Source organism: Chrysoperla carnea, chromosome 1, assembly GCF_905475395.1.
Source record: "Chrysoperla carnea chromosome 1, inChrCarn1.1, whole genome shotgun sequence".
NCBI classification, from domain to species: domain Eukaryota; kingdom Metazoa; phylum Arthropoda; class Insecta; order Neuroptera; family Chrysopidae; genus Chrysoperla; species Chrysoperla carnea.
Window position 1 is genome coordinate 17,567,396 of NC_058337.1, and position 18,271 is coordinate 17,585,666.

General features: G+C 29.8%; 1 protein-coding gene across 9 annotated transcripts in view; it reads right to left on the bottom strand.

The window, feature by feature from the left end:
- Positions 1 to 1,285: 1,285 nt before the first annotated feature.
- LOC123290869 (cAMP-specific 3',5'-cyclic phosphodiesterase) overlaps positions 1,286 to 18,271 on the bottom strand; it is an 815,770-nt gene continuing 798,784 nt past the window's right edge. For all 9 annotated transcript variants that reach the window (XM_044871273.1, XM_044871257.1, XM_044871265.1 and 6 more), the window contains 9 exons: positions 9,184 to 9,285; positions 7,453 to 7,630; positions 7,290 to 7,383; positions 6,275 to 6,489; positions 5,101 to 5,464; positions 4,330 to 4,484; positions 3,146 to 3,451; positions 2,250 to 2,477; positions 1,286 to 1,857 (listed from right to left, as the gene is read on the bottom strand). In XM_044871273.1, coding sequence (XP_044727208.1) covers positions 1,786 to 1,857; positions 2,250 to 2,477; positions 3,146 to 3,451; positions 4,330 to 4,484; positions 5,101 to 5,464; positions 6,275 to 6,489; positions 7,290 to 7,383; positions 7,453 to 7,630; positions 9,184 to 9,285 — 1,714 coding nt within the window. In that variant the 3' untranslated portion in view covers positions 1,286 to 1,785. The remainder of the gene's footprint in view (positions 1,858 to 2,249; positions 2,478 to 3,145; positions 3,452 to 4,329; positions 4,485 to 5,100; positions 5,465 to 6,274; positions 6,490 to 7,289; positions 7,384 to 7,452; positions 7,631 to 9,183; positions 9,286 to 18,271) is intronic.

Sequence of the window (18,271 nt, forward strand, 5' to 3'; positions counted from 1 at the left end):
ATTAAAATTTCATGGAAATTTAACTTGCGTTAACAAATAATATTTTAATTACTTACATGTGTACTTTGATATAGGGCTGCGGATAATCTTAACATCTATCCAAAATGTTATTCTACCTTGAATGCTGATTATTATTTTTTGCATTGAAATAATTATTTTTATAAGCCCTATTTCTCCAGATATAATTACTAATATTAAGGTTACGATTTTATTTATATAGATGGCATTAATCGCATTAATGTCATCTAACATTCTATTATCCTTAAATTTTGTTGGAAGACGTGAGTTGAATTTGATCTGAGAATTCTTTTTCAAACGATTTGTCTAATATGTAATTATATTTCTAAAAGCCGTTTAGGGTGAACAAGTTAAGAAGTGAGTAAAACTAGATTTTTCGAATGAGTGAATCAGGGTGTCAATTCAAATTAAAGTTTCGGAAACAAAAGGTTTAAAAATTCATGAAATTATCTATTCGTTAGAAAATCGAGCACATATTTTTCTGAGTGTAAATTACATCTATGAAATAATTAGCGCTTCAGAACAGTTGAGTACAGGGATTTTCTCTCGCTTATTTTAAAACTTTTTTTGTTTTCTAAATTTCAAATGGACCAATTGCAAATTTTTTTACCTTCAATAGGATAGTGAATAACAATTTTTTTCTCTTAAACTTACGGATGTGGGAGTTTTTCTCATAACTTCAGTAAATTCGGTTGAAATAAACCGCAATTCGGATGGCTTTGTTATACTTCGGCTATCTCCGTAGATACACTGTGTTTTCAATGACACATGACAGATTTTATAAATGGCATTATCCAACCAGATCATTTAATCAGTAAGTGTCTCATTCGAGGCACAAAATTTAAATATTTAAGTTCTAACTGACCATTCCAATTAATTTCATAAATCAATATTAACTAATGATGTAAATATTAAACACATTATTTATTTAAAAAATAACAGAAAATAGAAGCAAGATAATTAATATTAATAAAAAAATTATATATATTTTTTTAAATTTTGTTTTTACTTATTAAGCATTCATTGCAAAAGTTGTCAAAAGTAAACAGATGTAAACATACAAAAGAATGTGATGACCCCATTCTGTATTTTGTGATTTATATATTTATTAGTTAAAAATATTGCGCGCACGTGATTATTAAAAAAGAATTGAAACAAAATATAAAAAAGCACGCGCAATCATTTAAAATTTATCTTAATTGTTATCATTTTAAAAAATCAATGATTTTATAATTTTTTAATATATAAACTATAAGCGTATATTTTCTTTTTTAGTATTTAGACTTAAGGCAATGGAGCATGCACAAATGCGTATTAATTTTTTTTTTTTTTTTTTAAATTTTGCTCAATACTTTTTTTGTACAATCAACACACATTTAAAGCATCTCGAATACAGACGACCAAAACTTATTTTTAGAAATTTTTCGATTTTGAATTTAATCCTCGTTAGAGATATGCCTGCCGATTGATTTTATAAGTTTAAATTTGTTTATAATTCAGTCTATTCCAAATTTTTTTTTTTTTTAAATCAATATTTAAATTAGATCACAAATTTATAATACAGAATAGTAGGATTATTAATCTTTTATATGCTCCAAAGAGTAGAAAAGATATCTCGAAATATGACTGTGACGACACTGATGAGCAATCGCAATAGTACAATAATAGTAGTGATGCGCGTGCGCGTATATTTTCTAATCATTGACGTATACGCCACCAAAGTTGTACTTTGGCATGTAATTTTCTACAAAGGCCTATTAGTCTCCGTCACATCCCTGCTGCCCCATCATCACTTCCTTCTGTGTCACCCTCTTCCGTTTCACCTTCTTCTAAAGTTACCTATAAATTCAAAAAACAAAAACAATAAATCCTATGAATTTTTCAAGCAGTACGGTTTAATCTTAATTAGTGACCCTTCAACAAAATTACAATTTAGCCACTATGAGTAAAATTAGACAAAAAATATTCAATTGCCCGATAGCGATTTAAAAAATAGAATCAGATTGTAGTTCTGTGGCAAAAACCCAAAATTGATACGCTCACTGGCTTATATCGGTAATAATCACGTGAACACTGAGATGCCTATTCGAACGATTCTAATGGAAACTTATAATTAAAGCTTCATCATTAAAATATGTCCCCACAGATTCTATGTTTTAAAAATTGACGAGGCAGTCTTCGCTTGAAATACTGTTATGATAAAATTTATCCATGATTATAAAGAAACTTACTTGAAAACGTATCTTATCCGGGCGTCGTTCATCTTCCTCTCCTTGTTCTTGTTGAACAGGAGTGCCTGCACTGCCGGTATTAGATTCTGATGGAGGACTAGGTGGAATCATTGATTGATACCAATCTCGATTTTCTTCTAACGTATCTAAGATATCTTGCGCATCTGGATGAACCAAGTCAGCCCATGTTTCCCACAGTGGATGAACAATATAATCAATAAAACCAACCTAGAAAAGTATACATCATATATTAAACTCGTATCTATTATCTTGTTATTAAAGGTCGGACAAACTACTTGTATATACTACTTTTTGGTTAAAACTTTTGTTGCTTATAATATAGGAGAAAAATAGTTTTACGTCAGCAGGTATGTTTGCAGCAAAGACAAACATAAATGATGACGTAGGAACTTCGTAGAATCTATTGAAATCTTGAAGGGAAATTTTAATTTAGAAAAATTAATAATTTTTTGTCTAAAAAAAAGAAATATTAATGTTACTTGTCGAAAAGAGCTTGTTTTTCCATTCCTTTAATATTATCTCATTTATGCTAATTTTAATATGTAAGCGAAGAGATCATCTTAGAAATTGAAGTCCATTTCGATTGAAAGCCAGGTGGATTCTAAAGACAATTTAATTTTTGTGAAACTATGATTGCTTGTTTCAAATCACATGTTCTGGCTATATGGCTATAGTAACTGAATTCATTACCGCCCTAGTGTGAGAATGAATTCATTATCTTATCACACTATGAACTATTTTTCCCAGGCATACTGAGTGAAAAAAGCACTTCTTTTCTCACGGGCGTAGATAAATATAAAAAAAAGGCTTGTTACCATGCATAAATATGGGCTGGTCAGATTTCATATTAACATGCAAATTAATTAAAACCATACCTGCGATTTTTCGATTGTGGCTGAAAGTCTATCACACATTGGGCTAATATCCATATTTTGCTCTCTCTCTTTATCACCTTGCAAAAAGAATTCTTCCATTAATAAGTCAACCCATCTTCTGTACAATGCCAATGGTTTGGTTGGATTACTTAAGTCAGCACAATGAACTAAATTTTCTAAAACCTGTATTCGATCCGTATAATTATCTAATAATAAAACACCCGAACCAGCCACTTTCTTGGTTTCAACCATAGTTTTTAAATCAGCTAATAAACTCATATGTTTTGACATATCCGTTGATAAGACCTAGAATATGAGATAATAACTTTAAAATAATGAAATGATTTTGTAAAAATTTAATCCATTCATTCGTTTAAATTATATTCTTCCCAAAATTCGTGGAATATTGGAATTAATTGTGAATAAATTATAGCAATCGATTTTAACTAAACGATGATAATATTTTTAATTAGGTAATAAAATATGTGAAAACCATTTCTAGTCAACATCTTTTCCACAATAGTTGGAATGTATCTATCGCAGTTGAAATATCTTCGAATTAAAAAATAATTTTCTGCTATTATTAATGTAAAGATCGAGATCGAAATTTTTCCGAACCCCGTAAAAGAGAATGTTCTTTTTGTGAGAGTTTTTGTAGAGGGATTTTCTTATAGTTAAAGAGCCAGTATGCGGCGTCCTGCATGTATTTTATCTCAATCCTGAAATATTGCCGAGTTAAACTTTTTCTTATACCTATCACCCATGAGGTGGGATCTACCTAAGCCCGCCGAGGTTGCCCTAAGATTTAACCATGGGCGGCAGGTATGAAAATTTAAGCTACTTCGTAATTTAGATTTAGATAATTATTATAATATAAAAACTCAGGATTAGTAAAATTTCAGGATTGGTAAAATACATGCAGGTTGCCGCCTACTGGCTCATAAACTATAAGTATAATTAAACCCGTAATTGCAGTTTATCGCACACAGTAATTGCTAGACGTGTATTTATCAATTATGCTGACGGGCAGTGGACCTGTGATGCAATATGTGTGCGAATATTAGTAACAGCTTAAACTGATTGACCACAGTTCAATTGAATTACGAATATACTTATCGAAAATACGTTTATTGATGTATTCAAAATCATGTTTTCAATTTAATATTAATCTGGAAAATAATTACCATATCTATAACCATTTTCCTAAGTGTTTGCCTTTGTTTCTTTCCCATGTTACAAAAGATGTCACAGCCTTCATTCTGCAGCAGTTTAAATGCTACTGCTAAGTGGTGATTTTCCAACACACTTTCGTCATTATACATCAAAGCTAGTTCTGAGCCTGTAAAAAATGAAGAAGAAAAGTGAATTTTTTAATTTACTATTCATTTATAACCCATTCAAAATTTTGAGCCACCTTTGTTTTGGGCTGAATTGTAAAAAATAATTTTACGTTCGTCCATTCCGATTGAAACCCATTCATTTCGATTTCAAATTTTTAATTTCATGGGAATCATTTCGCTATCATTTTAGACTAAACATAATAACAAATAACTTAATAATAGTAGGATAAACTTTGTGGAATAATCAACTTGTAGTACAACTAATAAGCCAAGATGGATAGAAAAAGTTGGAAAACAGCAGCGATTTTAATGAAACTTTTTGTAACGTGTTTATAGGACTCCAAGGAACATTCAGCCAACTTGACCTAATCATAAAGGGGCATAGGACTCCAGCGGGAGCATAATTTTTGTGATTTTTAGGTATGATTCTTCATGTTAGCTGATTTTTAGACATTCTGAAATCAGTTTCTAATGAGACAGAACCGAAATATTTAGCCTCTGCCTCTTTAAATAGCCAACATATATAGTTATTTTTTCTATCGCTAGATAGAGTCTTTCTTAGCATTATAAAGTCAAATCACATGTATTTTTAGGCGGCCTTCTTTTTATACTTACTTGAATTGATGAGAAATTGATTGGTGAGACCAGGATGATCAACGTCGTGTACTGTTGCAGCGAATAAGGCTGCAGTTATTTCCAATGGTGTAAAAACAGATTCCAATGCTGGGGTATTTAATAAGACATGAGTACTTTGTGTAACATCCGCTGCGTGGGTACTATTGTGGAACGGATTATCTTTAACATAATGATCTTCCAGTGTCATCATAAATGTTAAAAATGTTTTTGGTGGTATCATTAATGATTTCAATAAATCACGACTTTGAAATGCTGTATAGGCTACACATGTTAATGGTTTATGGTTTGAAAGATCGCCTATTCTAAATATATCGACACCCCATTTATCAATGTTCGTTAACACCTAAAAAATAAATAAATGGTAAATCAATCAATCAAATTATTAACATATTCAATTATTTTTATAGATTATCATATCCATCGTTACGATCATAAGATTGCACCTGAAAGACATATATGTATAAGGGAGAAAACTCCGATCGGAAGCGATAAAGGACTTCGATAGAAGTAGTAACCAGTAAGATCCTTTTAGCAAAATTTTTTAATTTATTCTTACTTATTTCTTCTATGGTTCTGATTCACTGTTTTATAGAGAGTTTCTATTTTTCTGCGATTTTTTAATGGATTGAATATTGTAGAGAAAGAATTATCCGAGATACAACTTTCGCCACAGACACAGTGCCGTCAAATAATTTTAACTTTTTATTATTGGGTATAAACATATAAGTATGTTCACAGGCTAAAACTGGACTTCAAAAGGCGGTTATTAAATAGATGGAGACTAAGAAACCATAGCAATTTACAACAATACTATTCAAATGTATGGATATAAAAATAGTATACTCTTTTAATAATTTAATCATTCCATGGGATCACTGCTCTTATTTTTTTAATATTGTTAAGGCAATTTTTTTAAACCGTAGCTAAAACGTTCGTCAAATTAAAATTCCGTATACTTTTGTCTTCGACTTTAATTATCATACTCATTTTAATTTTCAGGTTAAAAAATGGGCGCATTTCCATATAGTATTCTTGCAGTTTATTTGACAAAGCACAGGTCCGGAATTTGTGCCGTTATTCGATCCCAGTCAAAAAGCATATTTTATTGATGTAAAAAAAATAGTGCAAAATAATTTCAAATGCTATAGCTTACTTTTCCTAAATCTTCTTCAAACGGTGTTTCAACGCCATAAAGAGGTAATTTCTCTCCTGTGAAAGAATTTGTATGGCACAATGGACGTCGATTAACACCATGAATTTGTGACATTGTTCCATGACGAGGGGTACGTTCTTTTTTCTTAGTAGTCACTCTTGCATCAGAGGCATCATCTATTCGTAATGATGGTATATCCAACTCTTGTTGTTTATCTAGATGTGAAAAAGAATTTTTTTAAATAATTTTCAAACAACGAACGGTGAAAACGAGCCAAACCTTTTAATCGTCAAGAAAACTTCATCATCATCAACCATTTTATTGGCAATTAAGAGGTTTGGTTCGTTTTCGTTTGTTTAAAATCAGTAATGTGACATTACGATAAAAATATTCGACAGAACAGACTTTATAAAGTTTATTACTATTTTCTAATGTATAAAACCTACACAAGTAGTACAGTAAAAGCTGTTACAAAAATCGGCTAATTAATGTGCAATGTGTTTCATTGGTATCAAATATCATTCGTAAACCTTGAATTAGTGGCACAAATATTTATATTTGTAAATAAACAAGAAATTGTTAATAAAATGAAACGGTCCATCTTAAAGTTGACTTATAAAATTAATATATAGGCAACTTGTATTACGTATAAGTTATACATCTACGAGTTTATCGATTACTTGACAAACCTCAACCCATGAAAAACACAATATTATACATGTATAACATACACGTAATACAAGTTTCCTATTTTCTTTAATAAAAGGGATTTATTTATTTTTTTCTAAATTTGCTAGTTATGACATAATGTTCTGTACTAAATCAATGAAAAGCATTGATTTAGTTGTCATTGGTCTTCACATTGTCACTATCAAATTGTTTGCACAAATGGGTTTGCGTATACGGTTTAAACGCCGTATGGATGTCGTATAGGTAAAAAGTGAACTTTTCAAATAATTAATAAAATATTTATAGAATTAAACCACATAATTAAAATAAATTTAAAATTATTTACCTAAAAATGTCGAACAAATATATTCGGATATTTGATTTCCAGATTTGCTTGATTCCGAGAAGTGTGATAATTCTTTATTCAACATTCGCTTGAACTAAATGAAAATAAAATATGTTATATATTGAAATAAAATAGGAAACTATTAAAATCGAATAATTTCTACCTTCAAAGAGGCCATGTCAGAAACAGAACGATGTGTTTGAATTGTTTCCAGTTGATCCAAACACCAATCTAATTCTTCCATGGTTTCTAATGCCAATTTCATGTATGCTTCATCATTAGGATTGAGATTCTTAACGGGTTGGCCGGGAACAGCAGCTGCACCCGAGGACCGCCGTGATCTAATTTTAATTAAAAAAAATATGAACAAATAAATGAATATTGTATGATTATTATGATAAATGTTTTTTTATGATTCCGTTCTCGACTTGGGTGAAATGGCATTCAACCTGCCATAACTGATTATAAGTGGTGACCGACTGTAAATCATGGTTAATATTCTCTTAAACGCTTTTAACCGTCCTTGATTACCCTGCTTAAATACAATGCATATTATTAATGCATCAGGTTATGTCTAATATATGCGTATATTGTTATACATTATAGAAATTATCACGGGTTTTTTTGATTTTTGACAAAGTTACGTTCGGCGTTCGAGGTCACAAATTTAGATTATTCATTGGTCCAACATCATAAACAAGTCTGCTAAAAATCAGAACTACCAGATTTGATGCAGACTGTAATGTATAAAGTTACTGTAATAATATTTATGCATCTAAAATTAAAACTAGGGTGAAGTGGGATAACTTTAACTAGGTTTTGGACATAATTTTTTTTGTCTAGTTCTAACGCTTCGAACAATGATTATGATAACTTTGTTTATTTATTTACATGCCTGTTTTAGTAATTTTGGATTGAGTAACGAAAAACTTAAGCGCCGATATGAATAATTAATCTTGTTTAAGTTTTAATCTTATTTAAAACAAGTGAAAACAAACGATTGACTGCGTTAATTGTTGAAATACCATGTATAGACAGTGTTGATGAAGCAATCGTTTGTTTTTTGACGTCACGTTAATAAAAAAAGATATCCACTTTTAAATAGCTACACACACACTGATATTCCCATATTAATGCATACTATAAAATTTGCACCTAATAAGCGCCCTCGTGGGTAAACAGTGAAGTTTACAAAAAAAATTTTCAAACAAAAGTTGTTTATTTTTGTTATAAAGAACATTTTTTACATTTAAACTTTTGTTCTATCTCTAACGGTTTACAAGATGGGTCCTACGGACCCAAGACCCAATTGACCCATATTGCTCATTTACGAACTTGACCTCAGTTTTTAGGTCCTGAGTACGCTATAAAAATTTCATCTTGATATCTGTTTTCGTTTTTGAGTTATCGTGTCCACAGACGGACGGACGGACGGACAACCGGAAATGGACTAATTAGGTGATTCTATGAACACCTATACCAAAATTTTTTTCGTAGCATGAATATTTTTAGGCGTTACAAACTTTGGACTAAACTTAATATACTATGTATATTTCATATATACATGGTATAAAAAGATATTAATTAAATTTCATGAATATTCCCTATTGCTAATATTAGATTTCTTACCATATAATTTTTGCACTCCACTTTTAAATTCATAAAAAAATAAGTAAAGCTTCAAAATTTAATTTAGCAATAAAATTGTTCAAAAAAATAATTGAGTTATGGGCATTTGAAAATAGCTGTATAAAAAAAAGAATTTTCTAAAAAAAAGTTTTAATTTAGAAAAAAAGAGAAAAGTTTTCTTTAATTATGGCCACACCATGATGGGACGAAGTATTAAAATGAACATATATTATTCATAAAAATTAATAAAAAATAATTTACTTACTTATTTGTGGGCACATTGGTAAGATTAAGGAAATTTGTACGAATGCTTCGTAAACTCGCCAAAATTTGTGCAAAAGGTGTAACAATAAGATCTTCGCCATGACTGTAACAAATAAAAAAATATTATTAGTACATAATTTAATAATTTTTTAAAGCTTAACTTAATTATTATAAGCTGATTTTGTATTTATTTCTTCGGAAGATCGGCCACGGCTGATTTGTCGGCCAACCGAATTGTGAAAGATATCATAAGACAAGATCGCAGACAAATCTAAGCTCGAGTCAGAGTAATGAATCGTGTATTTGTAACTTAAAAAACTTTTGTCGGATTCAACAACTGTGGGTCAACTGTAGAGCCTATAACGATATTGTGATTGTATTTTTATCGAATGAATGCGAATTCGAAAGATTCGAGTGCTTCTTTGTCAAAAAATATTATCTAAGCAACGTTGTTTGTTTGTACCTTAGACTTGCGGAAATAAATTCATTCATTTTCATTTACTTGTTCTTAGGTTTTTATCTGTACATCTCTATTGAAGTTGTCCCTTAACCTGTTAAATAACATTTTTAGGGCTTATCTGAATTTCACTCAATAGAATAGGGCAAACAATGAATATACATTTATGAAATTTTGACAAGCTCAAATTTAAACTTCGCATAAAAAATTAAAATTTAAATCATCCAGCGAAGTGGGAGGGTAACTGCTAGCATCAGCAGTTACCCTTCCCTTTAGTTTTTGTAACTGACTTATTTTTTAGGTTAAAAAAGCAACCCTGTATAGAGAGATTATGGTTTTATTTTTTATATCAATACTATATTACTATAAATACTCCAATCATCTTAGGGTTTCACCTCGGAATCTAACAAGCTGAATTTTTGGTCTAGAAAAAAAAGGTCTAGAAAATCATTTTTTTGATAATATCTCGTTTCTTCTGCCTTCAATCGTATTAACATTTATTATAAAAGTTGTAGAAGTTAAAATTTTCTACAAATTTTGTGTGAAACGTTTTTTTGTACGTTGAGCAGTTTTTGAAATAGAGGGCGCAGAAGATGGTGCGCTAAGCTTAACGTACTTCAGTGCTGGGTCACTATTTATAAATAAGGTATTAAAGTAAGTAAGGTATTAAATGATTATTTAAGTAGTAATTAATGAATAATTAAGGAAAAAACCGCTTAATAGACTGGGATGCACGATTGACCTTGTTTATTATACAGTTTTTTCACTTAATTATCGATTAAATATTATTTAAATAATTTTTTAATACCATATATTTATAAATTTTGACCCTGCACTAAGGTACGTATAGCTCAGCGCCTCATATTCTGTTAAAAAAAAATGTTTCAGGCAAAATTTGTAGAAAATTTTATCCTCAACAACTTTTATATAATAAATGTATATACGATAGAAGGCAAAAGAAACGAGATAGTCACCAAAAACTGATTTTCGATACCTTTGACCTTGAATATCTAACGACGCGCACGCACGCGTGTCCATATGTGACTTTTGAGACAACATTTGTACTATCAAAATAAAGTTTTGTACAAAAATTCAGCTTATTGCGTTAGATTCCGAGGTTGATCACTTATTTTGACTAAGATGGTCGGGTTAAAAGTATAAACGTCATATACAATAAAATCGATTATGATTGTGTGTGTAGGAATATAATTAGTTACAAATAATTAACCATATTAAAATAATTAATTATTAATCTTAATCCCACACATACAATCAAAATCAATTTTATATATAATTTAGTCCGCGGGTTAGTCCATCCTTTTTGTTAAATGATGAATAAATATTTGAAACTTCGTTCCCTCCACTGAAGCGTATCTGTTTTAAATAATTTACAAAAGGAATCATTTTGAAAAAAACAATCATCAAAATCGGAGCTATTATTGAGGACTCCAGAATAAAAACATTCATTGATGCGACTAGGTACATGATCAATATTTACATGCATCAGTAAATATCATATATGATATGATTGGGCAATTTTTCAATTTCTGTATTTTATTATTAAAATTATAAAATTAATTGGTTGTTTTACAATTTTATTAAAATTTATTAAATCACCGCGCTGTTATGAAAAAATAAATGACATAATTTTTCACTCACTCTAATAATATTTCTACATTTTAAAAACTATAAAAATATACCTACACATGCATCAAAAACCTAAACATCAAGCAATACCCACACAAACACAGTGTTCAAAGATTTTTAATTAAAAGCAATACATTTAGGTAATTAAAAATAAATCAAAGCAAATCGAGATACATCAAAATCAGTGGCTCTCGTTCATTTTCATTCATTGTGTATTTAAATATTGTTTATTTAATGTAAAACATTAAAAATAGAAAATAAATCTATGTAGGGGATTTTCGGAGTCGCTGAATCCAAATCCAAGCTCAAAAAAATGTGAAAATGCAATATGGCAGCCAGAAAATGCCGTTTTTCGCTTTAAAAATTAGCAGGAAAATAAAAAATAATGAAATAAAAAAATGTGAAAATTCAAAATGTAGACCGAAAAATTTTATTTCTAGCCAGGTTTGATTTTTTCGTTTCGCTTGAAAGGTTATTTAATCGAGAGTGTTTTTGTCTATGTTTAAAGTGCGAATTTAGGGTTCCTTAGTCGAAAAAACTAAAAATTTTGCGATGTTCTTCAAAATCGGTCCAGTTTGATAAAAGCTTTTATGAAAAAGGGATTTTAATGGAGAGTGTTCTTAGATATGTTTCAAGTGTGAGTTTAAGGTTCCGTACCCGAAAAAAATTCACCCGGGGTTTTATAAATTTTGTAAATTTCTGTTGTTTTAGTACCAATGAAATATTAAAAATTTCAAAGAATTAATTTGTTTTTTGAAGGTTTTAGAATGTGTGTATAATATTTCAAGCTTATTAGAAAATAAAAAATTACTATCGTGGTCATATTCTACGATATTGTTAATTATAGTTCGAGACATTGTAATCAATGTTGATATTCTCACGTTATAAGCATAAACGAAAAACAGAAGATTTGAATAAAATAAAATTTTTAATATATATTTTTCAAGTTATTTTTCCAATTATTGTTTAATTATTTCCAAGATTCTCAAAAATGCATTCTTTTCGCGCTGCAGCTGTTTTAAATATGGCGATTTCACTTTTTTTTCGTCAGGCTCGAGTTTTAAGGAAATTAATTTTAAAGGTTATGTCAGGAGGATAAAAATTGTTTGTTTTGATGCCAAGAAAATACACAAGCATGCTCTTTTTAAAACTATTGTTCAAATTTTTTTATTTCAAGGGCTGTAGGATGATTTCTTAAAAAGAGAACCTTTAACCAATTAAACAAAAAATATTAGTTTTTTTATTGGGAACCAAAATTTAATAAAAATATTCATTTGTTTTACCAGTAACGAAAACGAGTTCATCTCTAACTAACCTTGCCTAAGAGCCAAAATGGTAGATACCGAATATATTTGTCGCTATCTAGCTTGCACGTTATACACAATAGAATCTGGAAGTGCAATGAATCATATGCTTAAATATATCATACGAAACACAAAAAGTGAAGTATATGATATACGTTGAAAGAGAATTATTTATTTTTAGGAAAACTACATACTAATCAAAAAAAATTTTACACAGTAATATGAAAAATTGTATTTTAAAAAATGTTAAATGATGTATGTTATCATTTATCATGATATATGTTATCATTTTTGTCAAAGAATCGTTATTATATCGAAATACTTCGTTGTAACTTACTAAAAGTCACGTTCAAAATTTAATTTGTTTTGCCTCCCGTTTATATGTTCAAATGAAAATACAGAGTGAATTATTTTAATCTATCTATTACTTGCCAGCATTTTATCATAGAGTACCCAATTCAAAAATGAGCGGGATGAAAGTACAAAGTTCCAGGCTATATTCTAAATTTCAACGGAAGTTCATAACCGTCATCCAGAGATTTAGTCTGGAACGATTTTTTGTCGTTAATCGAATAGATACGGTAAAGATTAAGTAATTTTGTATATTATTTTAATATATCAATAGCAATATTTTGTCAGGATTGTTTCAAATCCAAAACTACCCTGTACCTTTTTGGCTCAGCTTCAGCCAGTGGACCTGGGAGAGGAAATGATATGGAATCCCGCATATTACCTCTTAGATTCAACCAGACATAGGGAATAAAGCTTAGCTTTCGATTAATCTGTATAACATACATTTTGTATATATAAGCCCTTAGATAAAAAAAAATTTAAGGATTTACAAGTACCAAGGCAATTTTAAATAAAAAGCTTGATTCTTTTTATATGAAGTTGAACTAAGTCTAAATCAATTTGAAAATTTAAGGGGGGGCTGCGCGATTATTTAAATAAATAAATGACTTCAAAAGTAGGCATAAATAATCGGTGGAAATTAAAAAAAAATTATTTAAATTAAAAACTTAAAAATTTGTTGAAAACAAAAAAAACCCGTTGTGCTCGACCAATTAAGAATGGATGAGCACGGTGATTAGGAAATTTTCTAGTCAGTGTCTTCAAGTCTATAGTGAGTTTATTAGTTCAAACATGATATGTGTAATGGTGTGTTCATAGTCATACCCAACTTACAAAATCATCATTTTAGATAGATACTGCCAAGAGTAAGTTAAAATAAATGCCTTGGTTAGTGATGTTTTCAAATGTATATTATTTATGGATAAACTATTATTTTAAAGGATTTCACAGGACAAGGCCAATTTATATTGTTAAGTCGCATTCACTACAAGTCGAATCGTTTTTTTACAGAATAACAAAACGAAACTTGATTTGGTCAACTAACAATGAGTTGAAGAACTAAAAATAACAAAGTTATAAGCGGAGATCGATGAAAATTTGAACAAAAATTTTCTATTGGTCGTTATTACCTTTTATACCATGTATAATAAATGTAATATATATCAAGGTATAATACATATCAAGTTTTTCCCAAGTTTGTAACGCTTAAAAACATTGATGCTACCAATAATATTTTATAAAATATCAAATAATTAGTCCATTTCTGGTTGTCCGTCGATTCGTAAGCACGATAACTCAAAAACGAAACGTGATATATTAAGCTGAAAATTTTATAGAGTGTTTAAGATGTAAAAAGTGAGGCCGAGTTCGTAAATGAGCAAGTCAATTGGGTCTTGGGTCCGTAGCATAAAGCTTGTAAACGGTTATAGATAGAACAAAAGTTTAAAAGTAAAAAATATCCCTTATAAAAAAATTAACAACTTTTGTTTAAAATATTTTTGCCGCAAATTTTGTTAGGACATTAGGGTATTACACAGTATGTAATGTATTATATGGGAATATCAGTTATGTATGTGTTACATATACACGACTGTGACTATCCAAGAGTGGCTACCTTTCTTTATTTACATGATGTAAAAAAACAAACGATTGTGTAATTAACTCTGTCTATACAAGGCATTTCAACAATTAACTCAGTCAATTGTTTGTTTTCCTTTTTTTCTGATCATTTTAGAAAAAAAATTGTATCAGACTATTTTTATAGAGGGGTTTTTAAGGAATAATTTTCATTATAAACTTTTTAACCATCTTTATTCCTTTTTTCAAAATGGTGGCCTTGGGAAAAGGGTTGCAAACCCACAAACTTGAATGTTTTACACTAACCCCAGTTTATTTCTATAAAATAAAATTGCGTCCTCTGACAAATGCAACCCCAAATGTAACTTTTCAATGGACTATTGTTTTATATACAGTAGAATCTCGATAAGTTAAAGTCCAAGGGAAACACAAAATATTTTAAGTTATAGAGGTTTTAAGTTATCAAGTGTCTATGTTAGGTAAAGGTTAATATAGAGGTATGTACATGTTTCTATGTACCCTAGTTAATATAGAGGTATGTACATGTTTCTATGTAGTTACTGAGGGCTATACAGTGATTATTTATTTAAGTTATAGAGGTTAGGTCTTTAAAGTTATAGAGGTTTTGGGCTCTGATGGGAAGGGAACATAGTATTTTTTGAAGTAACAGAGGTTTTTATGTTACCGAGGTTTAAGTTATCGAGATTCTACTGTATTGTGAATATTTATTATGGAAACAAAACTACTTTGAAAAAAAATTATCGAATTGTGAACATTATACTTTTTTTTGAGGATATGGCTAAAAATATACATCATTATATTATTTTGTGAAATTGAGTTTGACGTCCTTTGTTATTTGAAATACAACAACGTAATAAAATCAAATCAGTAATAGTGCTCTTTTTTACCCACGTTATTATCGATTTACAATGTTGTGTAGTAGGGCGAAGTGGGATGTTTGATTATTGGGATGTTTAATTTTAAAAATAAAACACAGTAAATAGTTAGTAACTTGAACAGTTTATCTCAGTTGATCTGTAAAATCAAGTCCCAATTCAATGGTAAACTGATAGGTACTAATTACACTCAAACTAAATAATTACATATAACTAAATAAATACATTTCGAAGTACAGATTTTATTGACCAATAAAAAAAAAAAATATATATATACCAATTTTTAGGATTCCGTTTCCTAATGGCAAACATACAATCGTTATATCTAATTTCGAAAAGTTTATCGAAGACGAAAAATTACGTGGCATCGTTTCTCTTATTTGTAAACATCTAATATTCACTCAAAATTGCGCATGAAAATAGAAATTTGTGTAGTCATATTTTTACAACTTTTGAGGGTCATATCTTGCGCAATACTAACGGTAGGAGAAATTTCCTTGGGTACTTTTTATTTTGTTTATGAAGTTTTATTCGACGGCCCTCGTGACCACCGATATCAATTTCATAAGAATCGAGGAACAAATTAACGGACCTATATGGCAAAGTTATAAGACAATTACTAATTCATTCATGACTATTACTTTTGTACATAAGCAAAAATTTCGAACTCGCAACAGTTTTATTGTAAACTAAAAACATCCATTCACGTTACGATTGAAGTCTCCCCGAATCAAGGATAATTTGCAAAATGATCTTACTGAAATGACCCCAGTGTACAAATAGAGTCTTTACATTTATCGATGGATGCTGTCCATAAAACCTGTATGTAAGTCATTCTTGAGGATATAAATTTTTTTTAATGCAAATTCTACGAATTTTTAGGTCCCCGTGCTAAATTTTCGGGCCTTCTTAACCAATAAGTCATAGTTTACCCGTTTATAGTTCCGAGTATGACTGTATATGGGTCTTATGGACAGCGTTTAAAGCGAAAAACGCCAGGAAAAAAAATTAATTTTCTATAATTTTAACTTTAAAAAAATGTTATTAATATTATTTAAACGTACCTATTATTATTTTTTACTTATTTTAGTAGGTACCAGATCCTCAGACCCGTGCGCAAGAGTTGTCCAAAGCTTTTGTTCATCAAGTTAGATCTAAAGTCAATAACAACAAGAAACTCTTTTTTAGAGTCAGATATTTAATAACTATTTTCCAATAAGTTAATTCTGTGAGATACCAAAAAAAACTTTTCCAAAACTTTACGCGCATCGACCTCTAGCCCGCGATGTATACATGTATATTAAGCGAGGCTAATCCATTTAGCCGATCTTCAGACATTGACAATCTAACGAAAGTTTTGAAATGACGCAAAGTTGAAAAGGAGCATTCATTCGTCGCTGTTGTCACAGGTAAAACTGCCAGAACGCGAAGCATTTGTTATACATTTGGAAACGCATCTTTATTGCAAATCTCAAGTTCTTCGAGTGAATTTTTGTTGCTCTTTTCGATATTGCATTTTGTCAAAATTTAATTTCGTCGATCCAGATGTTACAGAACACATCGTGCAAAATTGAAGAGCATGATTTAAAATCGATTCAGTAAATGTATCAGAAATATTTACAGGACTATATTTTAAATTCGAATTTATGTGGAAAGATTTTCAATGAAGGAGGGTTGATCCACCCTTACGCGCAAATTGGCTTGTAGGCCCCTAAATCAAAATTACCCGATAGTGACACTTTACCTATTGTGTTTACTGCCAAATATATATTTTTTATAAATATGTATGGCGAGATATCTTCTATATTTATTTTTATTTTCATCGTATAAAAATATATTCCAACAGATCAATTTTGAAGGAAAAAAATAAATAGTGATAATACCTTTCACGCTAGGAATAAAATATATTTCAAACATGTTTTTTCCAATACAGTACAATACGGTTAGTATTCATACATTGTTTGAAGTATAAAAAGTACGTGTTTAAAAAAGAAAATTGTTTACCCTCCATTTTCATCTATTTCAATTGCCAATGCAGCATTTGCAATGTTATCCGCATTATTATTAAGACAATTCATTTTTGACGTGAAATTTTGACAGAAACACTACAAATATTTTTATCTAATTATTGAATAATAGACTAGTAGGCCAGCCGTCAAACTTAGTGCACACATTTTTCGAATAGGGCATATTTGAAGACAACGGGGATCCTTTTTTCTAACAGGGTCGTATTGAATCCTGTTAGTCCAACACTAACGAGAAGATGAAAATATAGATAATAATAATTTACATACAATAGTCTCAACATAATTCGCTATTGGGGATGGTTTTTTAAACATACATTCGTGCCTACGTTTTCAATCCTTTAAATGGTAAATCGCATTCGTTAGGCAAAATTTTTCAATTCGATTTTTATTTTGGACATATTCACATTCGGGGCATATCTCTGGTTTTAGTTTCCAATTTTTGCAATAAACATTCGACTTTTGATCTCAAGAAGTTTTTTTTACGGTTTAGACACATGCTAATTCATTTTCTGATCTATATGTAAATTCAGTGCGATAATAGCCTAATTTGAAGATTGCCGAGTTTACTAAAACTATAAATACTACAGTAAATAAAGACCCGAAAATAATTTTTACTTAAAAAAAATACTTAATAGCTAAAATTTTTAGGGGATGTTTGGGGGCATGCCCTGAGTCTAAAACCGAATTTTTAGCATTCGTGGCGGTGGGGGAAGATACAACCCCCTGTCAATACTGGAGTGAGTTGGTTTTTATTAGTTTTCTTTATTGCTATCGCACGTACAGTCAAGTTCTATATTTCAATTTTTTTTAATTTTGATTATCTATCGAC